General features: G+C 34.8%; 1 protein-coding gene across 1 annotated transcript; it reads left to right on the top strand.

Annotated features, from left to right (window-relative positions):
• Positions 1-14,412: 14,412 nt before the first annotated feature.
• Positions 14,413-21,523, top strand: LOC143566512 (cadmium/zinc-transporting ATPase HMA2-like). The gene is made up of 5 exons (XM_077053197.1): positions 14,413-14,657; positions 18,445-18,702; positions 18,914-19,267; positions 19,339-19,476; positions 21,163-21,523. The coding sequence occupies exons 1-5, from the start codon at positions 14,465-14,467 to the stop codon at positions 21,483-21,485; spliced, it is 1,266 nt and encodes a 421-aa protein (XP_076909312.1). The 5' UTR covers positions 14,413-14,464; the 3' UTR covers positions 21,486-21,523.
• The last annotated feature ends 3,716 nt before the right edge of the window (positions 21,524-25,239 follow it).

Genomic DNA, 25,239 nt, shown 5'->3' with positions numbered 1-25,239 from the left:
CAACGGTGTTATTTGGATTAAAAAACACACAATAACAAAAAAAGACACAATTACAAGCAGAAATAACGCAATGACGTAATTTTTTTTTAATTTTTATATAACAAAGTCATACTCATATTAAAGATAAAAAACGCTTGTTATGATGGTCATTTTTATTAAATATCATATGAAAAAATTATAGACGTTTTAAAACGATGAGAGAATTAACATGTGTCTTGCATGTTAAGAGAGAAAATATGAGTATCATATTGTTATATTAAATAAAAATTTAATACGCTTTTATATATTGTGTTATTGGTTGGTCATTGTGTTTTTCAATTAGTACTCATATTAAAGATAAAAATTAAAACAAAATTGCGTTATTGTGTTTTTCTTCTTACCAATTTTTTTGTTCGTCATTATGTCTTTCTACTCATCATTGTGTTTTAGTCATTGTGTATTATGTTCATTGTCTTTTGTTCGGTATTAACATGTGACATTCACTTAATTTGAGAAAAAGAATATTACGTTCATTACGTATTACATTTAGGTTATTGTATAATGTGTATTTTTCATTGTGTTTTACTTTTCCAATCATTGTGTAATGTGTATTCACCATTGTGCTTTACATTAAGGTTCTTGCGTAATATATATCATCATTATGTTTTATGTATTTGATAATTCGCGTTTATCTTTTCAATTATATTTACATATTAGGATTACACAACGGTGTTATTTGGATTAAAAAACACACAATAACAAAAAAAGACACAATTACAAGCAGAAATAACACAATGACGTAATTTTTTTTTAATTTTTATATAACAAAGTCATACTCATATTAAAGATAAAAAACGCTTGTTATGATGGTCATTTTTATTAAATATCATATGAAAAAATTATAGACGTTTTAAAACGATGAGAGAATTAACATGTGTCTTGCATGTTAAGAGAGAAAATATGAGTATCATATTGTTATATTAAAGAAAAATTTAATACGCTTTTATATATTGTGTAATTGGTTGGTCATTGTGTTTTTCAATTAGTACTCATATTAAAGATAAAAATTAAAACAAAATTGCGTTATTGTGTTTTTCTTCTTACCAATTTTTTTGTTCGTCATTATGTCTTTCTACTCATCATTGTGTTTTAGTCATTGTGTATTATGTTCATTGTCTTTTGTTCGGTATTAACATGTGACATTCACTTAATTTGAGAAAAAGAATATTACGTTCATTACGTATTACATTTAGCTTATTGTATAATGTGTATTTTTCATTGTGTTTTACTTTTCCAATCATTGTGTAATGTGTATTCACCATTGTGCTTTACATTAAGGTTCTTGCGTAATATATATCATCATTATGTTTTATGTATTTGATAATTCGCGTTTATCTTTTCAATTATATTTACATATTAGGATTACACAACGGTGTTATTTGGATTAAAAAACACACAATAACAAAAAAAGACACAATTACAAGCAGAAATAACACAATGACGTAATTTTTTTTTAATTTTTATATAACAAAGTCATACTCATATTAAAGATAAAAAACGCTTGTTATGATGGTCATTTTTATTAAATATCATATGAAAAAATTATAGACGTTTTAAAACGATGAGAGAATTAACATGTGTCTTGCATGTTAAGAGAGAAAATATGAGTATCATATTGTTATATTAAAGAAAAATTTAATACGCTTTTATATATTGTGTTATTGGTTGGTCATTGTGTTTTTCAATTAGTACTCATATTAAAGATAAAAATTAAAACAAAATTGCGTTATTGTGTTTTTCTTCTTACCAATTTTTTTGTTCGTCATTATTTCTTTCTACTCATCATTGTGTTTTAGTCATTGTGTATTATGTTCATTGTCTTTTGTTCGGTATTAACATGTGACATTCACTTAATTTGAGAAAAAGAATATTACGTTCATTACGTATTACATTTAGGTTATTGTATAATGTGTATTCATCATTGTGTTTTACTTTTCCAATCATTGTGTAATGTGTATTCATCATTGTGCTTTACATTAAGGTTCTTGCGTAATACATATCATCATTATGTTTTATGTATTTGATAATTCGCGTTTATCTTTTCAATTATATTTACATATTAGGATTACACAACGGTGTTATTTGGATTAAAAAACACACAATAACAAAAAAAGACACAATTACAAGCAGAAATAACACAATGACGTAATTTTTTTTTAATTTTTATATAACAAAGTCATACTCATATTAAAGATAAAAAACGCTTGTTATGATGGTCATTTTTATTAAATATCATATGAAAAAATTATAGACGTTTTAAAACGATGAGAGAATTAACATGTGTCTTGCATGTTAAGAGAGAAAATATGAGTATCATATTGTTATATTAAAGAAAAATTTAATACGCTTTTATATATTGTGTTATTGGTTGGTCATTGTGTTTTTCAATTAGTACTCATATTAAAGATAAAAATTAAAACAAAATTGCGTTATTGTGTTTTTCTTCTTACCAATTTTTTTGTTCGTCATTATGTCTTTCTACTCATCATTGTGTTTTAGTCATTGTGTATTATGTTCATTGTCTTTTGTTCGGTATTAACATGTGACATTCACTTAATTTGAGAAAAAGAATATTACGTTCATTACGTATTACATTTAGGTTATTGTATAATGTGTATTTTTCATTGTGTTTTACTTTTCCAATCATTGTGTAATGTGTATTCACCATTGTGCTTTACATTAAGGTTCTTGCGTAATATATATCATCATTATGTTTTATGTATTTGATAATTCGCGTTTATCTTTTCAATTATATTTACATATTAGGATTACACAACGGTGTTATTTGGATTAAAAAACACACAATAACAAAAAAAGACACAATTACAAGCAGAAATAACACAATGACATAATTTTTTTTTAATTTTTATATAACAAAGTCATACTCATATTAAAGATAAAAAACGCTTGTTATGATGGTCATTTTTATTAAATATCATATGAAAAAATTATAGACGTTTTAAAACGATGAGAGAATTAACATGTGTCTTGCATGTTAAGAGAGAAAATATGAGTATCATATTGTTATATTAAAGAAAAATTTAATACGCTTTTATATATTGTGTAATTGGTTGGTCATTGTGTTTTTCAATTAGTACTCATATTAAAGATAAAAATTAAAACAAAATTGCGTTATTGTGTTTTTCTTCTTACCAATTTTTTTGTTCGTCATTATGTCTTTCTACTCATCATTGTGTTTTAGTCATTGTGTATTATGTTCATTGTCTTTTGTTCGGTATTAACATGTGACATTCACTTAATTTGAGAAAAAGAATATTACGTTCATTACGTATTACATTTAGGTTATTGTATAATGTGTATTTTTCATTGTGTTTTCCTTTTCCAATCATTGTGTAATGTGTATTCACCATTGTGCTTTACATTAAGGTTCTTGCGTAATATATATCATCATTATGTTTTATGTATTTGATAATTCGCGTTTATCTTTTCAATTATATTTACATATTAGGATTACACAACGGTGTTATTTGGATTAAAAAACACACAATAACAAAAAAAAGACACAATTACAAGCAGAAATAACACAATGACGTAATTTTTTTTTAATTTTTATATAACAAAGTCATAATCATATTAAAGATAAAAAAAACGCTTGTTATGATGGTCATTTTTATTAAATATCATATGAAAAAATTATAGACGTTTTAAAACGATGAGAGAATTAACATGTGTCTTGCATGTTAAGAGAGAAAATATGTGTTATTACTTTTATGTCATTATCACTTTGGTCCCATTAAAACATGTCAATCAATTATGGATTCTCACACTTCTCTTATATATATATATATATATATATATATATATATATATATATATATATATATATATATATACACATACTAGTTGGAAACCCGCACGATGCTGCGGCGGCAACGATTTACAACATAATATTCGTTTATGTTAGTTTTTAAGTCTATCGGGGTGAGTTGGTGACCACCATAGCGGAGTGCAGCTATAGATGCATAAAAAACCCGAAAAAAAACACTAGAAACCGGGTTTTTTATACCCGGGATTTTATTACCCGAACCCATACACATACCTACCCGTAGGATACGTCTAGGGTATGCATTTCAGTACCAAAACCCATACCCAACAATACCCGAAAACTGGAAACGGTGCAAAGGATAAGGTTTTTAAAGACTACCAAGACCAAAAAAAATTATAAATATATATCTAAACAATACCCCCAATAAAGTGCAACCCTTTAAAAAAAACTTAATGGATACCTAAACATATACCTAAAAAAAACCCCGAAAATAAGGTTTTTTCAATACCCGAAGATAGGGTCTTAGAATATCTGATTCTATACCTGACCAGGTTTTTAGAGACTACCATGCAACATTTTTCTAAAATAGGCCAAACACATTGATACGAAATAAACACATAATCTTCTTTAAATAAAATGTCAAATACATTGTTCCAAAATAAACGCGCAACCTTCATAACATTGTTCCAACTTCCAATTTATCCGGTGTTACACAATAACCTTCAAATGTAAATGAGTATGATTATGAAAATGCAGATTTCGTTTATGTGGGCAAATCATCATCATCATCATCATCATCGTACTCAGTATATCCCACCAATAGCAATGCTATGGTAGGGTCTGAGGAGGGTAAGATGTAGACAGCCTTACCTCTATCCCATAGGGATAGAGAGGCTGCTTCCGGTGAGACCCCCGGCTCGATAGTAGTTTTGAATCAAGCCTTGGACATAAGACACATAACACTCAATCATCGGGACACCGGCTGATTGGTGCATGTGCCCTTGTCTTTCGGCTATCAACGCCACCACATGATGCATGATTAACCTTCCGCCACTTTTAACGTTATTTTCACGTGATTAGTAAAATAACGTCAAAATTAGTGCAATTTTACTTTTGCCCACCCAAGGGTTCACACATATATACATTATATGTGCGCACCGCAAGCAGGGCGTAAAATTTTACATAATGATATGAAAGTGTCTGCAAATGTTCAAACAAAATCATAATTAGTAATTTGTGTAAACCAGTGAATTAAATAGTTAGTTATGACTTATGAGATCTTAACTATGAGCTTAATAATTAATAATAATAATAATAATAATAATTTTAAACAGTTTTTCTTTTTTACAACATTAATCATACTCTGTCAATATTTAAAATAAGATCTTGTAGCTTACTCACTTATTCAGGCTTGCCTTACCTGAAAATATCCAAAAAAATCAACTAGACAACTAAAATGTAAAATTGTTGTTTGCAGGTCAACCAATGGCCCGTACTAAAAATTACTCGTTTTGACACAAAATGATTTTGGCTCGTAAAAATTATTCGTTTTGATAGAAAACCTCATGTTGTGACAAACCCAATTTCACCGAAATAAAGATTACTCGTATTGACACAAATCCATTTTGACTCGTACTGACTACTAAAAATTAATCGTTATGACACAAACTCATTTGACCCGTTACCTAATTGATTCAACCCTTCATTTTGTGTAAAAAATAACACTATCAAAACGATAAAGGCTAAATAAACTCACTACACATAAAACTACATTCCATCTTACCCAATTATTTGAGGCACGAATCCAAATTCAGAATGAACAATTAGGCATGCCGTCTTTCCGTTAGTCGCTCCCTAAGAAAATTCAGAGTTTCTGCAGCTTTAAACTCTTCTGCAGTAGGTTCTGAAAATGGCTCGCCACCACCATATTTACTGACCAAAGACTAAAACATCACGTCTGCCTTCCTTTCCACTGACTTTGCATTTGTGAAATGTTAGCATATAAGTCATCTGAATCTTTCTTTAACATGCATTTAGTCAAATGAGACAATTCAAAACAATATATGAGCACCAAGTGACTTCAAATAAGACATTTTTAGTTTCATTTATTTAATAAGAACTGTTAAACCGACATCAAGTACATCGTAAAAAAATGGACCAACAACAGAATATCAATATGTATAGCTTTTTTTAACGTCCAATAATTGCCCCAAAAGAAGAATGCAATATATACACATAACATTTTTTTTAATATTTCCAAAAATTATATTTGATTAAAATAAACCAACTACATCAGCCGATAAAAACTACAAATACACAATAAAGCCCCTTTTATGTTTATGTTTATATAAATATAATTACTAAAGGAACAGACACAAAACAAACAAACATAAACGACTGAACATAAACATACGTAAATAAAGAAAACATATAAAAAGGATTAAATTTTTTTTTAAAACAGTTTATTTCATCAAGTATGTCACTTACCGGTCAATTTGATCTACTGTGTTTAAGAAACATGAAAAACATCAAATGGAGAATCAAGAAAGCTCAAATGTTTGCAAAAATAAGCAAAACCCTCAAAATTTTAGCAACAATCATTTTAAAAAAGGGTGATTAATTGACAAATTTATATAATTGAATAGTCTAAATCATAGTAGGGTCCAAATCAAGCAACTGAAGAATTTAATGTTGCTCAGAAATCAATAGTTAAAAACAGACTTAACCAAATTAACCAGCTTGATCGTATTGAACAATTAACCAAGATAACTTATTTAACCGAACCACGACAGAATTAACCAAAGGGAACAACTAACCAAATCAGCGGACTTAACGAAGAAATAAACATATTTGCCTTTCACTCAAATATTATAAAAACAACAAAAATATTTTTTTCATAAGAAATATTTAACTCTCTTTATTGCTCCAGTATATCAGTTACACTACAAATCAAGATAAGAATTAAAGGGCCAAATCAAGTAACACATAATTAAGACATACAAATCAAGCCAACATGAACATCAATACCATGAGTCCAAAACTCACCTCTAATGCTCCAACAAAGACAACATGAATACACGATACTGTTTTCAAATCATAATTAACTTTATAAAATGTACAAAAAGTTTTTGCAGATCAGCCATAAAACCGTTTCAACTTGAACGCAACTCGTTTTGATCCATTACTCAACTTGAACTGTTATAACCAGTTACTCAGCCTGAACATGTTACTCAACCTGAGCACATTTCGACCATTGCCTATCTGTCTCATATAAGAGAAAACATACCCTTACCAAATATGAAATTAAGAATTCAGTCAGCTATTCTTATTACGTTAATATAATCGTAAATATTTATATAATCTATTCCTCTTATGTACATATTTTAGTGACCCAATATCATGAGCACGTTTCGTGAAAACAAATAAGCACCAAAACTTGCTACACCGCATCCAACATCTAATGTAGCCCTTGTTCGGGTCAGCTCTAGCATGAATCATTTGTTTTCAACTAATTCGACAAAACTATAGTAAACCAAATATTAAATGACATTATTAAAATTATTATTCATTATTATCAACTAACACATCCCACACATAACAATAGCTAATACTTGCAACAAACTACACTTTAACCGTTTACTTTTAGGGTTAATTAACTCTCAAGTCTTAACTATAGATAAATATCTTTATATTAAATGATCACCAATTTTTAATTGTGTATAGTGCATGTATTACCAAGTTGGACTTGTTTTAAAACAATTTTACAAAACTAAATAAAAAAATTTATTTTTTTTCCAAATATACCCTTTAAACACGTATTAATACCACATAAATCTGTTTGCAATTTGTAATCGAACATAGTCAGATTTAAAAAAGATAGGCACAAAATATTGAAAAACATGACAAATGGACAAGATAATCGAACCTCACCATACCTTGCTCAACTTAAAAAAAAAAAAACTTTTGCACGAGTTAAATCATCCCAAATTGTGCATTCATCATTTTTTTTAACTATCCAAAATTAGTTGAAGATAAAGTATAAAACAAAAACATACCCATTAGGGCCACCAGACTCAAACTCTTTAGAAATAAACATTCACATTGTACAAAGAGCACTGCAAGGGTATGCACCCCTAATCTGCAATAGAAAAAAAAAGTGACATTGAAAATCTGATTAAATAATATTATCAGAATAGCATGATGACGTGTGGTGTAAATTTCGAACAATAACAAAGCTCACCGGATAAAAGTGGCCTCTAACAAAGGTTGCACCTACAAAGCCCACTGATCCTCACACTCTAACCATGGTTTGTTCTTGTTATAACCTGCACAATGCATAATATGTTGAAATTTGGAAGCTTATAACAATCAGTTCAATTATCTATCAAAATTCAATTACATAATTTTCATTACAACATATCTCCACATTAAAAGTGGAAATAAGATTTGAGCCCAAACTCATCAAAACACTATTTCGAGTCACAATCCTTAAATTTCTACTTTAAAAAGATTAGAAACATCACCAAATTAACACCATGATATAGATTAATATTCATATTCAAATTTCGGTTTTATGTAAACAAATAATTTACAGTAATAAGTTCTTATATGAGTAGAGGAGAGAATTTTAGAAAAGTTAATTTCTCCTATGGTGAAGTTAAAAAAAAACAATTTAATTTGTTTCCAAACAAATCAACTAACAATTTTATTTAAATTAAAATTGCCCCATCAGAGATCTCTAATACAGCATAAGTGTGAATTGACTACATACAATAAATTAATTATAAATAAATTTAAACCACATACACAACATTTGGAAGCAAAATTACCTTATGTTATGCTTTTTTCAAACAATACAAAAATTTGTAATTTCCTTTAATACTCGAAGAACTTCCAAATCATCCAACCTAATTGAAAAAAAACAAGGAACAAACAAACGAAACGAATTAACACGAATGTGATTAGAAAAACATTCGATATTTTTGAAATTCTCCGTCATTTTCTCTGAGAAAGCAAACACTTAAAAGAAAATAAAGAAGACTGAGCTTACCATGTTGTTAGCAGGTGGACGGACACATGAGTAGTTTTGAAAGAAGCAGATAACTGGTATGGCAGCGACGATACAATATAGGAACAAATTATAAATGAAACAAATTATAAATGGCAGGCTCTCAAGTCTACTCAAACTCGAGGAATGATGTTTAAACTCGTACTCATTTATTAGGCAAACTTATCGTTAGGCTCATACTCGAACTTGAGCTCACTTCTCAACTCGGTTCAACTTCTAACAAGTCGATCGTGAATAGCTAACGAATGGTTGACACCCCTAGTTTCGCAATCTCACTAGTACGTAACCAATATTTTCTAAAAATAATTGGTATTAATAAACATAATTCATATTAAAAACTCACTTTATGCTAATGTAATCGAATTTGACAAGTAACTTCTACGTGCATTACCTTGCTTTTTCGATTCTGAAATCAGATACGTCTAACAAGTTCTAAATATTCGTTACATATTTGTAGAGCATTAAATTTTGGAATAGGAAATTGTAAATTACTTAATTACCTCTTGGCCTATATATGGCCGACAATTATATGTGATATCTTACATAATAATGCTATTAAATGACTTCAAATAACAAATATAATGACCGAGAACTTTGCTTGTGTTACTATCTTACGTAATACTACAATAAGACAATAGTTATCTAGGATTTAGAATATAAATCGTGTCAGGTATGTTGTTCAACCCAAATATAACCAATATTTTCTTTAACAAAAACATCAACGTTAACCCCTATATATTTAAAAAAGTATAACTCAAACAAGACTTATTTAATCTGTTTATTAAAGGTATCAAATAAGTTGATAGGTAATAATCGATTTATAAATGTGTTTAAAAAGATAATTAAACGAATCACAAACGGGCAAAGGTTAGGCCGTTCACATGCTGAGACAGTTTTAGCTCGTGTTTGGATTGGTTTGTAAACAAGCCAAGCCAAACTAAGACCATGAGTAGTCATAACCAATGTTTTGAAACTCGGCCTGGCCGGTCGGACCGGCCCGACCGGAACCCGGGAGTAAAACCGGTTCGGGTCGTAGTATACAACCCGTTTTCTAATGAACCGGCCGGGTCTCGCGGGCGCCGGTTGGGCCGGACCCGGTGACCCGACGATTGGACCGGCAGGTTTGTTAATTTCCTTTTTTTTGTTTAATCAGTTCTGAATATGTGAAAATAATCACCAAACACAGCCGCTCCTAACAAACTAAACCCTATAATCACTTCATGACCCACCACCGCCGCTCCATAACCCACCATCGCCGCTCCAAATCACCAAACACACAAACTTCGTCGTCTCGTCCCAAATCACATAAGGTAAGTAATGAAGAAGATGAAGAGATGAAGAAGATGAAGGAGATAGGAGATGAAGGAGGCGGCCGTGTTTAAAGCAAACTAACCCTATATGAGATATATTGAGATATATCGATTTATGAAAGATACCGGAAAGAAATTAATTTTTTTCCTTTTCACCTTTTGTTTACTACAAATTACATTATTCATCCTCAATATTATAGTATTAGCAAAATAACCTTAGACTTTTACATATTAGTGCATTAGAAATTTTACATGGCTAATCACTTTTATGAGATATATAAATATATGTTATTTATATTATTTATGATGTCATCCGGGTCAAACACCGGTCCGCCCTCCCGGGTCGGTCCGACCTTTGACCCGGTAAGGCGTTCGGGCCGACGTCCAGGCTGGGTCTGAAAACATTGGTCATAACTCTCCACCCCCAGGCGTTATGCGTCACGTGGCGCCCAGTCAGAGTTATGATTTTTTACCAAAACAGAGTGTAGTCATAACTCTCCAACCCCAGACGTTATGCGCCACGTGGCGCCTAATCATTTAAATAATAAATCATTTAAATAAATAAACTTAAAATTAAAAGATACATTAAACTTCCAAATAAAAACTAAAAAAAATACATCAAATTAAAAAAAATACTAATAAAACTACATGTTATATTTTTCTAAAATTTTCGCTTGTCGAGCAACTTTTAGAGATTGGACTCTCGGGTCGGCTTCGGTTAGCTCACTTGATAAAATCTCGATGTCTTTGTCCATTTGATTTCTTCTAAGAAGTTCGACGGCGTCCAAATTTACTTTAAGTCGTTCGGTTCCAAGTTCGTGTAAATCTCGGAGTCGAGTGTTCATTTCATTGAATTGACTATCCATTTCGGGATTCGACGACGAAGCGACCCCTTTCACCTTTCCCTTGCCCCTGGTTCTTCTACCTCCTGGCCGAGGCATCTCGGTAGTATTCACGGCATCATTATCACTTAAGTTGAAGTTTCGAGCGTCGGAACGGGGCGTGTCTGGATCAACCGAAGACGATGTTTTAGACTTTTTTTTACGCGGACCAACTTCGGCTTCGGCATCCAAAACCTGGCCCCATTTTGGGTGAAACCTCAACAGGTCTTTCCAAATGCCAAAGAAGTTGAAGGCCCCCGAGACCTTATGTTGATACTCTGTCAACGCGTTTTCCTTGACGTCCGCGTCCGAGACACCGCTACTCCTCGTTCGATTGATCCGGGAGTAAACCGTATGGAAACCCATGCATTTGGTGTTTATGTCGCCCTATTTCGACAGTATGGAATCTTTTTCTCTACGCGAGTCCCAGGCAAGGTCGTGGAACAACTCTTTAATTTTGTGCCAAAATACCCCCGTTTTTTGATAGTTCGCTAAAAAAATTAAAAACATTACACGTTCAATGATTGTTTTAAGAAATTTAAAAAAATATATATGTACTTTAAAAACATACCACACTTGGCATCTTCTGATATCGCGCACCAAGCACGAGCACATAGTACGCACTCGTCGATAATCCACGGTAACACCGTCTTTTTAGCCAGAGGTTCGCCGGCGGGCTTCTTTGCGTGTTTTTTCGGACGCCCCCGTTGGCTCGAACCGCCTACGGTCTCCGGGAGGGGTTGTGTCTCCGGCACGAACTCGACCTCGGGTTCGGTCTCCGGGACGCGTTGGGAACCCGATACGGTAAAAATGTTTGTCGTTGGGTTTTGGAAACCGGGCACCGTATTTGGCATAGAGTTTTGTAAAAATGCAATGTACGCGACCATTTGCGGGTCAATCATATGCGGGACGGGTACGGTTGGCGTCGGGGCGGTAGATTGGTTCGGTTGTGGATTTTGGTTGCCTTGACGGGCATATTGACCGAAACCGATAATATTTTGGTTGTTGTTCGGAAACATTTTGGTAGAAATATTTGACTAAAAAATATATAGAAGTGAAAGGAATAGAGGAATGTGTTAAAAAAATATGAGTTTGGTTTGGTTTTATAGTATAAATTTAATTAATATAATTTTTTTAAGCCCCAACGGCATGATGCAACGGCTAATTTTTTTGATTTTTTGTCAATTTCTGCGTTATCATCAAAACGTTCAAAAAGAAAAAGCCAAAACGCTGGGGGGCGGTGTACCCCCGGTGTTATACCATAAAACGCGAGGCATAACGTGCCGCTACGGATGTTCTAATCCATCTCACATTGTATATGATTTGATTTTGAGTGAGCTTTTTTGAATCTTTTTTCAAAACGTTTGGAGTCATAAATTGTTTGAATATCTATAGGCTTGACATTCGCCTAAATTATGGCATATTTTAAAATATATAAACCTATAACTTTTACAAGGTAACGAGTAAACTAGCTAAACAACATTCACCACTCAAACAATTATATATACATATAATAAAATCAAAAATAAAATTTGAGTTGAGGTGAGCTAACTTGATTCGTTAACGATTCAAACTGAGCCAACCTGGTTCATAAACCAGTCGATCTATTTAAACAGTACTAATAGATGGTAGATACATTTAATTAAACAGTTTAAACATATCAATCCAATCCTCCTATTAAAAATTTAAAATCACATATAATTTTTGAACGATCAACTAATCCTTCAAACAGTGTACTGGCTAAATTCATCATATTGGGATATACTCACAGTTCGATCCATGGAAAACCCTCACCAAAGACCAGCGCACGTGAACACTCGCCCGAAGACACGACATTGCGATGAGATAAATCTCGTCATGTTCAAGAATCCAACGAGCGAACATCACCTACACTCCTATTTTCCCATCATCACCCTGGTACCGCTAAACTAAATGTTGTGAGTAGAAATCATACTTATATCACCTCAAACATCAAATCTCTCATTTACTACTCCACCAACAACTCAAAGTCTAAAATCACATATTTATTAATAAATATTTTTTTGATCATGCTCGCATCCTAAGTATTTATAAAACAGAATAATAATAATAATAATAATAATAATAATAATAATAATAATAATATTAGGAAAATTGGTTTTAAATACTCCCAACTATCATGTGTTGACAAATAACGGGTCCAACTTTGCACTTGGCGGGTGGCGGTCCCAATTAAAGACCTGTTTGTTTTTAACGGTCCTCGACTAACGATGACTAACTCCGTTAGCCGGTTGCTGAGTTGGCACACCTGGTTGTCAAATATTGCATATGTGGCAGCTTATGTGACAATCAAAGTAATATATAATACATAATAAGTAATATATACATATATACATATATATATATATGTATACATGTGTTGTCTACTTGTCTTCCTCCTCCCTGTTTAATTCTCTAGCAGCCACCACCATCGCCATTAGCAGGCACCACCATCGCCATCACCTGCAACAATCGCCGGAAAACAAATCACCACTACATCACGTTTTTCTGGCTCCTCCCTCCCACTGCATATACCTACCCGCACCCACGTTTTTCCGGCGAATAAACGAATCACCACCACCACCAATGGGTAGTTTGAATCCAAAAAATCCAAAATCGTTTTTCCGATTGGTTGTTTGAATTCCGGCAAGGCTCTTCGGGATATCAATTCGAACACCATTCGAGGTAATAAATATATCATTCAACTCATTTTTATCAACCAAATAAAAGCCCTAAGATTTTAATTGCAATCTGTAATCAACTAACACGAATTATGGATTCGAATTGGAGCCCGTTTCTAGACTTCTAATGAAAAAACCCACCATTGGAAACCTAGAACTAAAATTGACCTGAATTTTAGTCATTCGTTAGTCGCAGAACCTTTTAGGGGATTTCTTCCAACGAGATGAAGAAGACGATTGGGAGCTCAATTCCATCATTTTGGTGTTTTAGGGTTCTTCAGTTTGCTTAATTGGGTATTTTAGAGTTATGATTTTGGTCAACTACGTCACCTGATGTTTATAAAGAGATCACAGCCACGTAATCGTTCCACGTCAGATGGTTTTTAACAGCTGGATGCCAACCCAACATAATACTAACGGAGTTATGAATCCGTTAGTCGCGGACTGTTAAAAACAAATAGGTAATTAGTTGGGACTATCACCGGCCAAATGTAAAGTTAGGCTCGTTATTTGCCAACACATTATAATTGGGAGTATTTAAAACCAATTTTCGTTATTATTATGAATTCCACACATGATGTTATTTAAATACACACCATCTACTCCCACCGCACTTATTATAATTACTCCCTTCTTCTAATTTCACTTTCTTCATCAAACCAAATTCAGAAAAAAAAAACATGAAACCAGATTCCTCAAAGGACTTGGAGAAATCCTATTTCGATGTACTCGGATTATGTTGTTCCTCCGAGGTGCCATTGATTGAAAAGATCCTCAAACCTCTAGAAGGTGTTCATCATGTCTCCGTTGTCGTCCCGACCAGAACTGTTATTGTTGTTCACGATGTTGGTGTCATATCTCAATCTCAAATCGGTATAGTTGTACTTTCTTTTTTAATATTCTTTTGTGTATGAATCTGTTTCGAAACTGGATTAATATAGAGAATTAATATTAAGGGGACGTGCATAGTCCGGTTTGGGTCGGTTCTAGGCCAAAACAAAAGTTTGGTGTTTGGATTTTTAAAATGAAACTTTGGCTTTTTTTTTCAGTTTTTTTTATTTGAGCTTGAAAAATTCGGCTCGTTTTTTTTTTTCGATTTTGTTACATACGATAACGTCGGTTTTGTTTTGGTTTGGTTTTTTCGGTTTATATAAACACACCCCATTTAATATATTAATTAATATAATAAAATCATATATGAATAATAATTGCATAAAATTGATGTATCTTAACTTTTATTCGGTGGGAAGATGTGAGTTATGACCGACCAAATGAAAAAAGCGTGAATGGCTGGGATATCACGTAAAGATAAAGTATCTTGTAGTTGCACAGTGGTTATATTGTTATTTTATATTTATATTATGAACTGTTAAATGAATGGAATCCACTGAAATTTATGATTGATTGTGTTAGTGGTTCAGCTTTAAAAAAAGCATACAAAATTTTATGAGTTAAACCGTGAGCTAAGCCATTGAAACCGTCCTAAAAGCCGAATTATAAGTCGAATTGTGAACCATATTAGAGTTTGACTCATAAAATTCCTAACTTATTATATGTATGATATCATTTTCCTTTAAAATCTTTATTTTTAAGGATCTACTACAATAATATAATATTGTTTGATATAATTATCTAATATATGTATTTAAATTCTTATGACGCTATTATATAACGATCTGTTTATAACTCCTTGTAAATATTTTTTCTAAAAATAAAGATAAAGATTGTAAAAAGTTGTCTAAAAAGTGAAATAAAAGATTATAAGCTAAAAAGGTAAAATTAAATAAAGAAGCAATAAAGTAAATAAAAAGAAGGAAAAAGGTAATAAAATTACATAAAATTAAATTATATAATTTTGTTATATAAATTGGTTATGCCTTAATGGTAGAGCAGTCACTTTACTAGTGAGAGGTATGGGGTTCAAACCTCTCACTACCACCAATTTATATGAAAGATATGAGGGATGACCCTGGCTTGCCAGGGTTTGAGTCCTAATCTCATCCGGTTTCACCGGCTCTTCGCTGTCGTGCCGTTTGGCGGGCGTGGGGGTCGGGTTTTATCCGGTGAATCCCTCAATAGGTGGACGCTAAGGGCTCCGTCCGTCCGGACTAGTGGCTGAATCGGGCTACCTTTAGTAAGGGCCGCGTACAGAGTACCCGACATTACTTAGTTGGTCGTTAAAAAAATATAATTTTGTTATAATAAAATAAAGATACAGGTTTCCGAAAAGAGTGAAACCCGGAGGCATGGTCTGCCAATGTTTTGTTTCTTTTTAAAACAATAATAATTAATGTTTTAAAGTTTGGTTAGTTTTCGTAACTGATGATAAAACCTTCTTTCCTTCTATAAATATTCATTGTGGTAGTATTTTAAGCCTAAATAATATTAAATTTAAATGAGGTTTCCGAACAAAATAAAATTATATATTCATGTTTGGCCTAAAATTAGCATCAAAACCGGCTGAACCGAACACGATAATCTGAGTTAAGTAGTAATTAATTATTTAATTGTGCACCTTTCATTACATGTCATGTTTAGTTGACCTTATTTTTGTGTATATAAAATTAACCTGATTTTGTGTGTTTACTAAAACTGTAATACAATTGTACGGCGACGATCACTAAAAAACAAATTGATAATTATTTTATTATTGACGTTTACACATTCTAAGATGACAAATATAACTTTTCAACCTTGGTTACTTGATACAGAGGATCAACCAGTTTCACTATCAAAGAAAATGTGTTTTTTTTTTTTAATTTAAATTTATTTTTCTACACGAATTCATGATGAACAAAAACACCAAACGAAACTCATGATGAACAAAAACACAAAACGAAACTCAAAGCAATAGGTCTAGTTTAAACGGGTTCGGTTTGGAAAGAACTGATGAGTTCATAAGTTGGCCCGTTTAACTTTTTTTATTTTTAGTTCTTTTTCATTGTTTTTTATGTTATAACTTAAAACAATTGGCTACTTTATGCCAAAGTTTTTAAAGAGAATTGGTACCAGCAGTGGCGAAGCTTGGGTTTAGTCACGGGGGTGACCAAAGGCACGGACTTAAAAATTTTCGGGTCGACGATTCAGTTCGTGTCGGTGATTCGGGTCGGGTCGGATCAAACAATATGACATTCATATATCTAATTTTCTTCATTTATTCAAACAATTGTTCTTACAATAAAAAAATAAATAATTTTTTAACCAACAAAGACTTAAAATATTCATGATTATGCGAGAGGAAAGGTGAGTAGTGATAAGCAGATTCGGTATTGATACCGGGTACCGGTACCGAAATCGGTACAGATTTCGTACCGTCGGTGCCGAATAGATACCAAAGTTTTGAGTTTTGGTACCGGTATATATCTCAAATTTTACCTTCAATACCGGTATCGAACCGAATATTTGGTATCGGTACCGGCACAGGTACGGTACCGATCTCATCCCTAAGGGTGAATACCTAGAAGAAGAATTGCAAAGGCCTATAATATTTATAAAACCAAATCTTTTACTATTCGACTACTATTTTGTAACTTTTGTTTATAAATATTGCGAGGTTTTAGATAAAAATAACCAAACGATGGGGTATTATATTTAAAAAAAATAAGTAGTGACCGGTAGTATTTTGGAAAAATACATCAGGGGTGACCGCGTTTAATACCTATAAAAATTTTCGAGAAAAATCGCAAAATTTACCATGCTAACGGTGAAAACGGCAGTGGCCGGGGCCACCCCTGGTCCCTACATAGCTTCGCCCCTGGTACCAGGTATTGATGAATGGAACACGTATTTGGCTAAACACCCAAACATCTTTATTGAGAAACTCACTCAAAACTCAATTACAATAATGAAACCCTACACAGTTTATATGGACCAAACCTAAACACGTTTGAGTCTAACTAGGATTCCTAAACAACAGGTAAATAAACCTAACAGCCTAAACCAACATGTATTAGGAAGTATTAGGATCCATATATATAACTTGTGCCTTGCCTTGCACTTCAAGGAAGATCATTCAAAATTGCCAACAATTTTAACACTATAAGAGAAATTGATATTAACTTTCACAATTTACACAGTAATTGTTTAGCATGCGTTTTATTTTTGTTTTTTTTTCGCTATAAGGTTGTAGTTTTAGAGTACTAAGATGATTTATTTAAAATCGAGTTAAAAATGCCGTGTTCGTGTCAACCCGTGAATACCATGTTGTGTTCAGATTCATGAATCTCAGTGTCGTGTTTGGCTTCTAACCTACGAATTCAAACCGTTTAAACTCATATAAAATCAATTAATCCCCAAAAATAGTATGTGTGTGTATATATTTATATATTTATTCGTGAGTTGATAAACACAAATGTGGGACTGACAATCAAATGGGCGGGGGCCTAAAGTTTGGTATCAACACTCTAGCTTATTCTCGTTAATTAGCTGTGAAAAGACGAAAATGCCCTCATAAATATGAAAAACAAATGTGTTAATTTTGTTCCTAACTGAATCTTAAATTAGTGGTGACAACTGACAGGCTTAGTTATTTATGCTTGTTTACTTTTTAAGTTTTTTTTTCTTCAATTTAGATACAACTTTTAGTGACATGTTTTTCTTAATTCATATATGCATCAAATACTAGTATTATTAATTTTAATTTTATTTTTTAAACAATCAGTTAAGGCGCTAAACCAGGCGAGATTAGAAGCAAATGTGAGGATGAAAGGCGATCAAAGCTACCGAAACAAGTGGCCGAGCCCTTATGCCATACTGTGTGGCGTCTTGCTTTTGCTGTCATTTTTGCAATATGTTTATTCGCCATTTAAATGGGTGGCTCTTGGAGCTGTCGCTGTCGGGATTGTACCGCTGATTTTGAAAGCTGTTGCTTCACTACGTAACCTTCGAATCGACATCAATGTTCTCATGATCATAGCAGGTACACAATCTGACTATAATAAATGATAACAGTTATAATATTGATATAACAATTCAAAAATTGTTAATGTTTATACTAAAGTCAAACAAGACCCATATTTTTTTTCCGTGTCAAAGACGTCAACCCTAACGTCAGGTCGGATCATGTGACGGGTCGAAACTAGTTCTGGTCAACATGGTCTGTTTTAAAGAAGTCTAAAAATGTTTTGCAGTTGCTGGGTCCATAATTCTTAAGGACTACTGGGAAGCGGGGACGATTGTGTTTCTGCTGACCATCTCAGAATGGCTTGAGACGCGGGCCAGCCACAAGGCAACCGCGGTGATGTCATCGTTAATGAGCATAGCCCCTCAAAAGGCTGTGCTCGCTGACACTGGCGAAGAAGTCAACACTAAGGATGTTATGGTCAACACCCGACTTGCGGTGAAAGCTGGGACCATGATCCCCATTGACGGGGTAGTCGTTGAAGGAAACTGCGAAGTTGACGAGAAGGCGTTAACCGGTGAATCGTTTCCCGTGTCCAAACAAGTGGATTCCATTGTTTGGGCCGGCACGGTCAACTTAAATGGTACATTTTAATCTTCAATTGTCATTTGACATAATAAGTCAAAGTTTGACACAATGTTTTTTTTTTTTCAGGTTATATTAGTGTGAAAACTTCTGCTCTAGCTGATGCTTGTGTGGTGGCAAAGATGGCAAAACTCGTTGAAGAAGCTCAAAATAGTAAATCAAAAACTCAGCGATATGTTGACAAAATCGCCAACTATTACACCCCCGGTAAGGTTTAATTTCTTTATATATATATATAACATATATATAACATTTTAATGTAAAAAATAAATATTACTTGAAATCAGTTCGCTAAATGCTCGAATCGAGCCGAGCTTATACGAGCTGCAACCTAAAATGAGTTTTTTTAATAAAGAACTTAGGCTCTAGCTGCTCGCAAGCCTAAATGAGCCTATTTTTATATAATTTTTCTTTAGTATATCTAATATATATTTATAGGATTATTGGATTTAAATAATCCCACCTTTAATGAATTGGCCAATAATAATCCCACCTCCGGTATTTCCCCGCTGGCAGTCCCACCTTTTCAAGGTTTTTTGTTTTATGATCCCCCGTTAAAAATAATTAACGGGGTTAAGTTTTTGCTGATGTGGCCATTGAGTTGGCATTTTTCATTATCTACATACGTGGAATCCTCAGCCTTTCTCTTATTTTTAAAAATCGTAAATACTTGATGAATACTGAACCCACGATGCTTAATCAATCAACCCCATTCATTTCCTAACTGAACCCTAATTTGAAGAACACAATCGTCAAAATCCCAAGGAGAATTTGTTAATCAATCATCCTCCACGTCATCGTCATTCTCTTCGTCGTCACTATCAGCTCACCGAACCCATTCGTTCCCCGATCAAATGAGTCACCGGATTGAAGGCGCCGACGGCGAGGTGGAGTCTATTTGCCGATCAAATGAGTCACCGGATTCGTTAGGTCTCTCAGGGCCTGAAGACTTTGCAATTCCGGTGGCCGAGTGGGAAGCCCGTAAATCTGTTACGCCGGAGAAAATTAGGGTTTTGGATGAGGAGTCTGCTACGCCGGAGAATATTATTGAGTCTTTGATTGACGTCAGCAGGGTTTTGGATGAGGGGAAGAGTGGGATTAAGGGAGTACGGCCGCCTCCGGTGCTAGCTCGTCCGCAGGTGGATGATTTGGGTTCGAGTTGGGATTTGATTCGTGGGTTTGCTCCTGCGGCTGATGTTGTTGAAGAGGATGAGTTAACAAGTATTTACGGTTTTTAAAAATAATTAGGGTTCAGTTAGGAAAAAAAAAGGTAAAAGCCATGTAGGATAATGAAAATGCCAAGTCACTAGCCACATCAGCAAAAACTTAACCCCGTTAATTATTTTTAACGGGGGATCATAAAACACAAAAACCTTGAAAAGGTGGGACTGCCAGCGGGAAACACCGGAGGTGGGATTATTACTGGCCAATCCATTAAAGGTGGGATTATTTAAATCCAATAATCCATTTTTATGTAGTTATCATTACTATTACATTTATAAAATTATGATGAAACTAACTATGAGCAATGTTATATATAAAAGTTATAATTAAAGTAGATATATGAAATACTTATAGATAACATATAAGTTAATTAATAAAAAATAAACGACCCGAAAAACTACTCACGGCCAAGCTCGAGCTTTAGAACTAGAGCTCGAAATAAGCAAGCTCAAGCTCGAGTTCTAGTATCTTAAACGAGTCTGGGCTTGGCTCGGCTCGTTTACAGTCCTCTCGACCAGAAATGCATCTTGTTCAAAGTTTTTAATCTTCTTACTGTGGCAAATAACATTATGAAAACTATATTATTTCAATATTAATATTATTATATTATTTTAAATATATTTCTAATATAAAGCAGCTAATAATGCTGATGTCACTTGAGTTTTGCAGCTGTGTGTATAGTAGCCATATGCTTAGCTGGCGTACCGGCTGCTTTACGAGTTCATGATGTTCAAAAATGGTTCCACTTGGCATTGGTGGTTTTGGTAAGCGCGTGTCCATGCGCGCTAATTTTGTCTACACCCGTGGCAGCATTTTGTGCATTGTCAAAAGCCGCTACATCAGGACTTCTAGTTAAAGGGGCTGAATACCTAGAGACACTTTCTAAGGTTAAGTTTATTTGTTTTGACAAAACGGGCACTATCACTAAAGGAGAGTTCTCGGTTTCTAGCTTCCATCCGCTCGTTGACAATCACAAATTGCTATATTGGTAAATTATTCATAAACTTGTTATATGTTTATTAGAGGTATGCATGGGTTGGTTTAGGGCTTAAACTGTACCGAAAAACAAAAAATCGGTTTTTGGTTTTCACATTGGGTTCGATTAGGTTTCGGTCTTAACATTTTTGAGGTATGCAGTGTAACTTTCTGTACGGTTGTTTTTTCAAAATTATATTATGTTAACTATGATTTCTAGAAGTTAGTTACTCAGTTAGTATCATTTCAATAAGGTCCAACTACAAATTTTGTCCTTTAAAAAAAGCCAAATTACGGTTCGTGTCCTTTTTTTAGTTTCCTTGCAGGCGGTGTCCTTTAAACATTTTTTTCCTACACGTTATGTCCTTTACGCTAACTGGGTTAGAAAAACTCAGTTAAATACCCTCACATGAGACGCATGTGAGGGCATATTGGTCTTTTCGTCTACACCTGCAAAAATTTTGTATAAGACTATCTTTCTTCCAGAAGCCATCCACCACCACCAAACCCACCATCAACACCCACCTTCACATCACCGTTCAACCTCCAGTAACCACCATCATTCCGGCCACCAAAGCCCAACTCTACAACCACTCTCGTCCCGTCTACCGTCCTCAACCCCGCCGCAATCGTTCCATCTGCTGCTCATGCTGTCTCTGGATCACCTTCACCGTCATTATCCTACTACTCATCGCCGCCGCAACGTCCTCAACCACGTCTACCGTCCTCAACCACGTATTGTCACTCCACGTGTCACAATTTAGCTTATCTCCATCCAAAAAACTCAACACCAAATTCAATTTCACTATCACCGCTCGAAACCCTAACAAGAAGACCCGTTCTCCTACGATCCGGTCACCGTATCGTTCGATTCCAACGGCGTGGACGTCGCGACGGGACGGTTTTGGCGTTCAAGAGTAAGAAGGTCCCGATTAGGGTTACGTGTACCGGCATAAAGGCGGCGCCGCCGGAGTGTAATGTGGATCCCGGAGTGTAATTTCAACCTTCAATCCCGAGGAAGACGATGAGGACGGCGGATGGGGAGTGTAATGTGGATCCCGTTGAAACCCAGATCGGCCGTTACGATTCCTACGAGTTTGAACCAAATCTCGCCGGAGAATATAACGCCGACGAGTTCGATAGTTTGGCCGAGGTGTACGGCCAGGTTTTGGTTTGATTTGAATTTGGATTGAGGAATGGGGAGATGGTTGGGTTTTGGTTTGATTTGAATTTGGGATGATAATGGATTTGCAGGTTTTGGGGTTGGTGGTAGGTTTTGGGATTTTGTAAGTTATAAATTTGCAGTACAGACGAAAAGACAAAAATGCCCTCATATGCGCCTCATGTGAGGGTATTTAACTGAGTTTTTCTAACCCAGTTAGCGTAAAGGACATAACGTGTAGGAAAAAAATGTTTAAAGGACATCGCCTGCAGGGAAACTAAAAAAAAGGACACGAACCGTAATTTGGCTTTTTTTAAAGGACAAAATTTGTAATTCTGTCTTTCAATAATAATGTCTTGTTTTATAAATAATTTATAAGGATTTATGCATTAACAGTCTACTTCATGCCACTTTCAAACTGTTTTACATGTTTCTTTTAAATCCACTTTCATCACCAAATCAAGGTATTGACCCATTTTGTAAGTAAACGGGTCAAAACCGTGATATGGTTGAAGAAACTAACAAGGAGATAAATGAGGAAGCTTAATTTCTAAATGATCGGAAACTAGCCACAAACCGAATTAAATCCAAACCAAACATTCAAGTTACAAAAGACACCCCACAAATAACCAACAAAGCCATACTGGTCCTCTATCATGCATACGTAAATAACAAAACAAAGAAAAACATAAACATAACCGAACGGATCGTATCAAGACTTCCCCCTTAGCACTTTTTGACCTCAAGAAGTGAGTTCTGAAAAATCTGGAAACCGTAGCGTTAACTCATCCAAGAATTCCCACGTAGCCTCTTGCTTTCCTTGCCCTTTCCACTGAACGAGAACCTTCATCTCTGCCCGATTCCTTCGCTTTACCAACTTCCGCTCCAGCACCGCCTGAGGTTGAAGGGAAAACCGAGCTTCGGTAGGGAGCGGCACAATTTTAGTTGGTGGTCAGCCGCTTCTTTCAACAATGATACATGGAAAACCGGGTGAATTTGTGCCTCTTCGGTAAGTCTAAACGATACGCGACATTCCCCACCTTCTCTGTAAACATAAAGGGCCCGAAATACTTGGGAGTGAGCTTTGAATGCTTGTTGACTCTTAATGAATTCTGCATGTATGGCTGCAACTTTAAGTACAACCCATGCCCCTGGTTCAAAAACCCGTTCCGATCTATGTTTATCCGCTTGCTGCCTCATAACGGTTTTGAGCTTAAAGTAAGGACTGTTTCACCAACCTTATCGCGGTCTCTCGATCTTGCATCATCTCGTCTACATCCTTATCATTCGTGTCACGAGGAATATATGGTATGTGTAAGGGAGGACGATACCCATACAAAGCCTCAAAAGGAGTTTTTTCCAACGACGAATGGAACGTGGTGTTGTACCACCATTCAGCTAGGGACACCCATTTAACCCAAGTGTGTGGCCTCTCCATTACCATGCATCTCAAATAACCCTCCAAGCAACGATTAACTACCTCCGTCTGCCCGTCCGATTATGGATGGTATGCGGTGGACAAGTTTGCTTCTATCCCTTGTAGGTTCAAAAATTCTGTCCAAAAAGCACTCAAAAATATCGGATCACGGTCTGCTACGATTGACTTAGGACACCCATGGAGTTTAAATACGTTATCAAGAAATACTTGAGCCACTTCTTTAGCCGAGAACGGATGCCCTAATGTCATGAAATGGCTGTATTTCGTGAGTCGGTCAACCACCACGAATATTGTATCTTTCCCTTTAACCTTCGGTAATCCACCTATGAAATCCATAGAAATATCCGTAAAGATCATGTCAGGAATCGGTAGCGGCTGTAACAAACCCGGGTAGGCAACATTTTCGTGTTTGGCTCTCATGCACACATCACATGCACGTAACAACCGGCGAATCACCTTCGATATCCCCTTCCAAAAGAACATACCCTTGACCCGTTGGGTTGTAGCTCGCACCCCCGAGTGACCTCCCATGGCCGTCTCGTGACACAGCCGTACACCTCCTCCCTTAATTTCGTGTCAGCCCCAATCACCATCCGGTCCTCTTTTGTTAACCACTTCCCGTTCCATTTAAACCGTGGCACATGTTCCCCATTTTTAAGCTTCTGCACAATACTTTGCACTTCAATATCTCCCCTTTGACTTTCCAATATTCTTTGTAGCAATAATGGTTCAAGTTGGGAGATGGCCATCTCGAAAAGAGTACCGCCTTGAACTCGAGATAGGGCATCAGCCGCGACGTTCTCCCGACCTTGTTTATACTCGATGCAAAAATCATAACCCATTGACCTTGCTAACCATTTATGTTGCAGCGGTGTAGTGACTTTTTGAGTCAAAAGATGCTTTAGGCTCCGTTGGTTGGTACGGATAATGAAAGGCCCGGTAATGAGGTAATAGTGCCATTGTTTTACAGCCACCATGATTGCTAACAGCTCCTTTTCGTAGACCGACAAAGCATCTTGTTTGGGTGATAGGGCTTGACTTAAAAACGAAACCGGGTGATTTTCTTGCATGAGAACCGCCCCAATACCCCCCGCCGATGCATCTGTCTCTATTACGAATTGTTTCTTAGGGTCCGGTAGAGTCAAAACCGGGGCCGATGACAGGGCCGATT

The sequence above is a fragment of the Bidens hawaiensis genome, unplaced genomic scaffold (assembly GCF_021521415.1).
Source record: "Bidens hawaiensis isolate Kalapana, Puna unplaced genomic scaffold, B.hawaiensis_p1.1 tig00022897_1, whole genome shotgun sequence".
NCBI classification, from domain to species: domain Eukaryota; kingdom Viridiplantae; phylum Streptophyta; class Magnoliopsida; order Asterales; family Asteraceae; genus Bidens; species Bidens hawaiensis.
The sequence above is the reverse complement of the archived record's forward strand: the minus strand, read 5'-3'. Positions and strand labels throughout refer to the sequence as shown.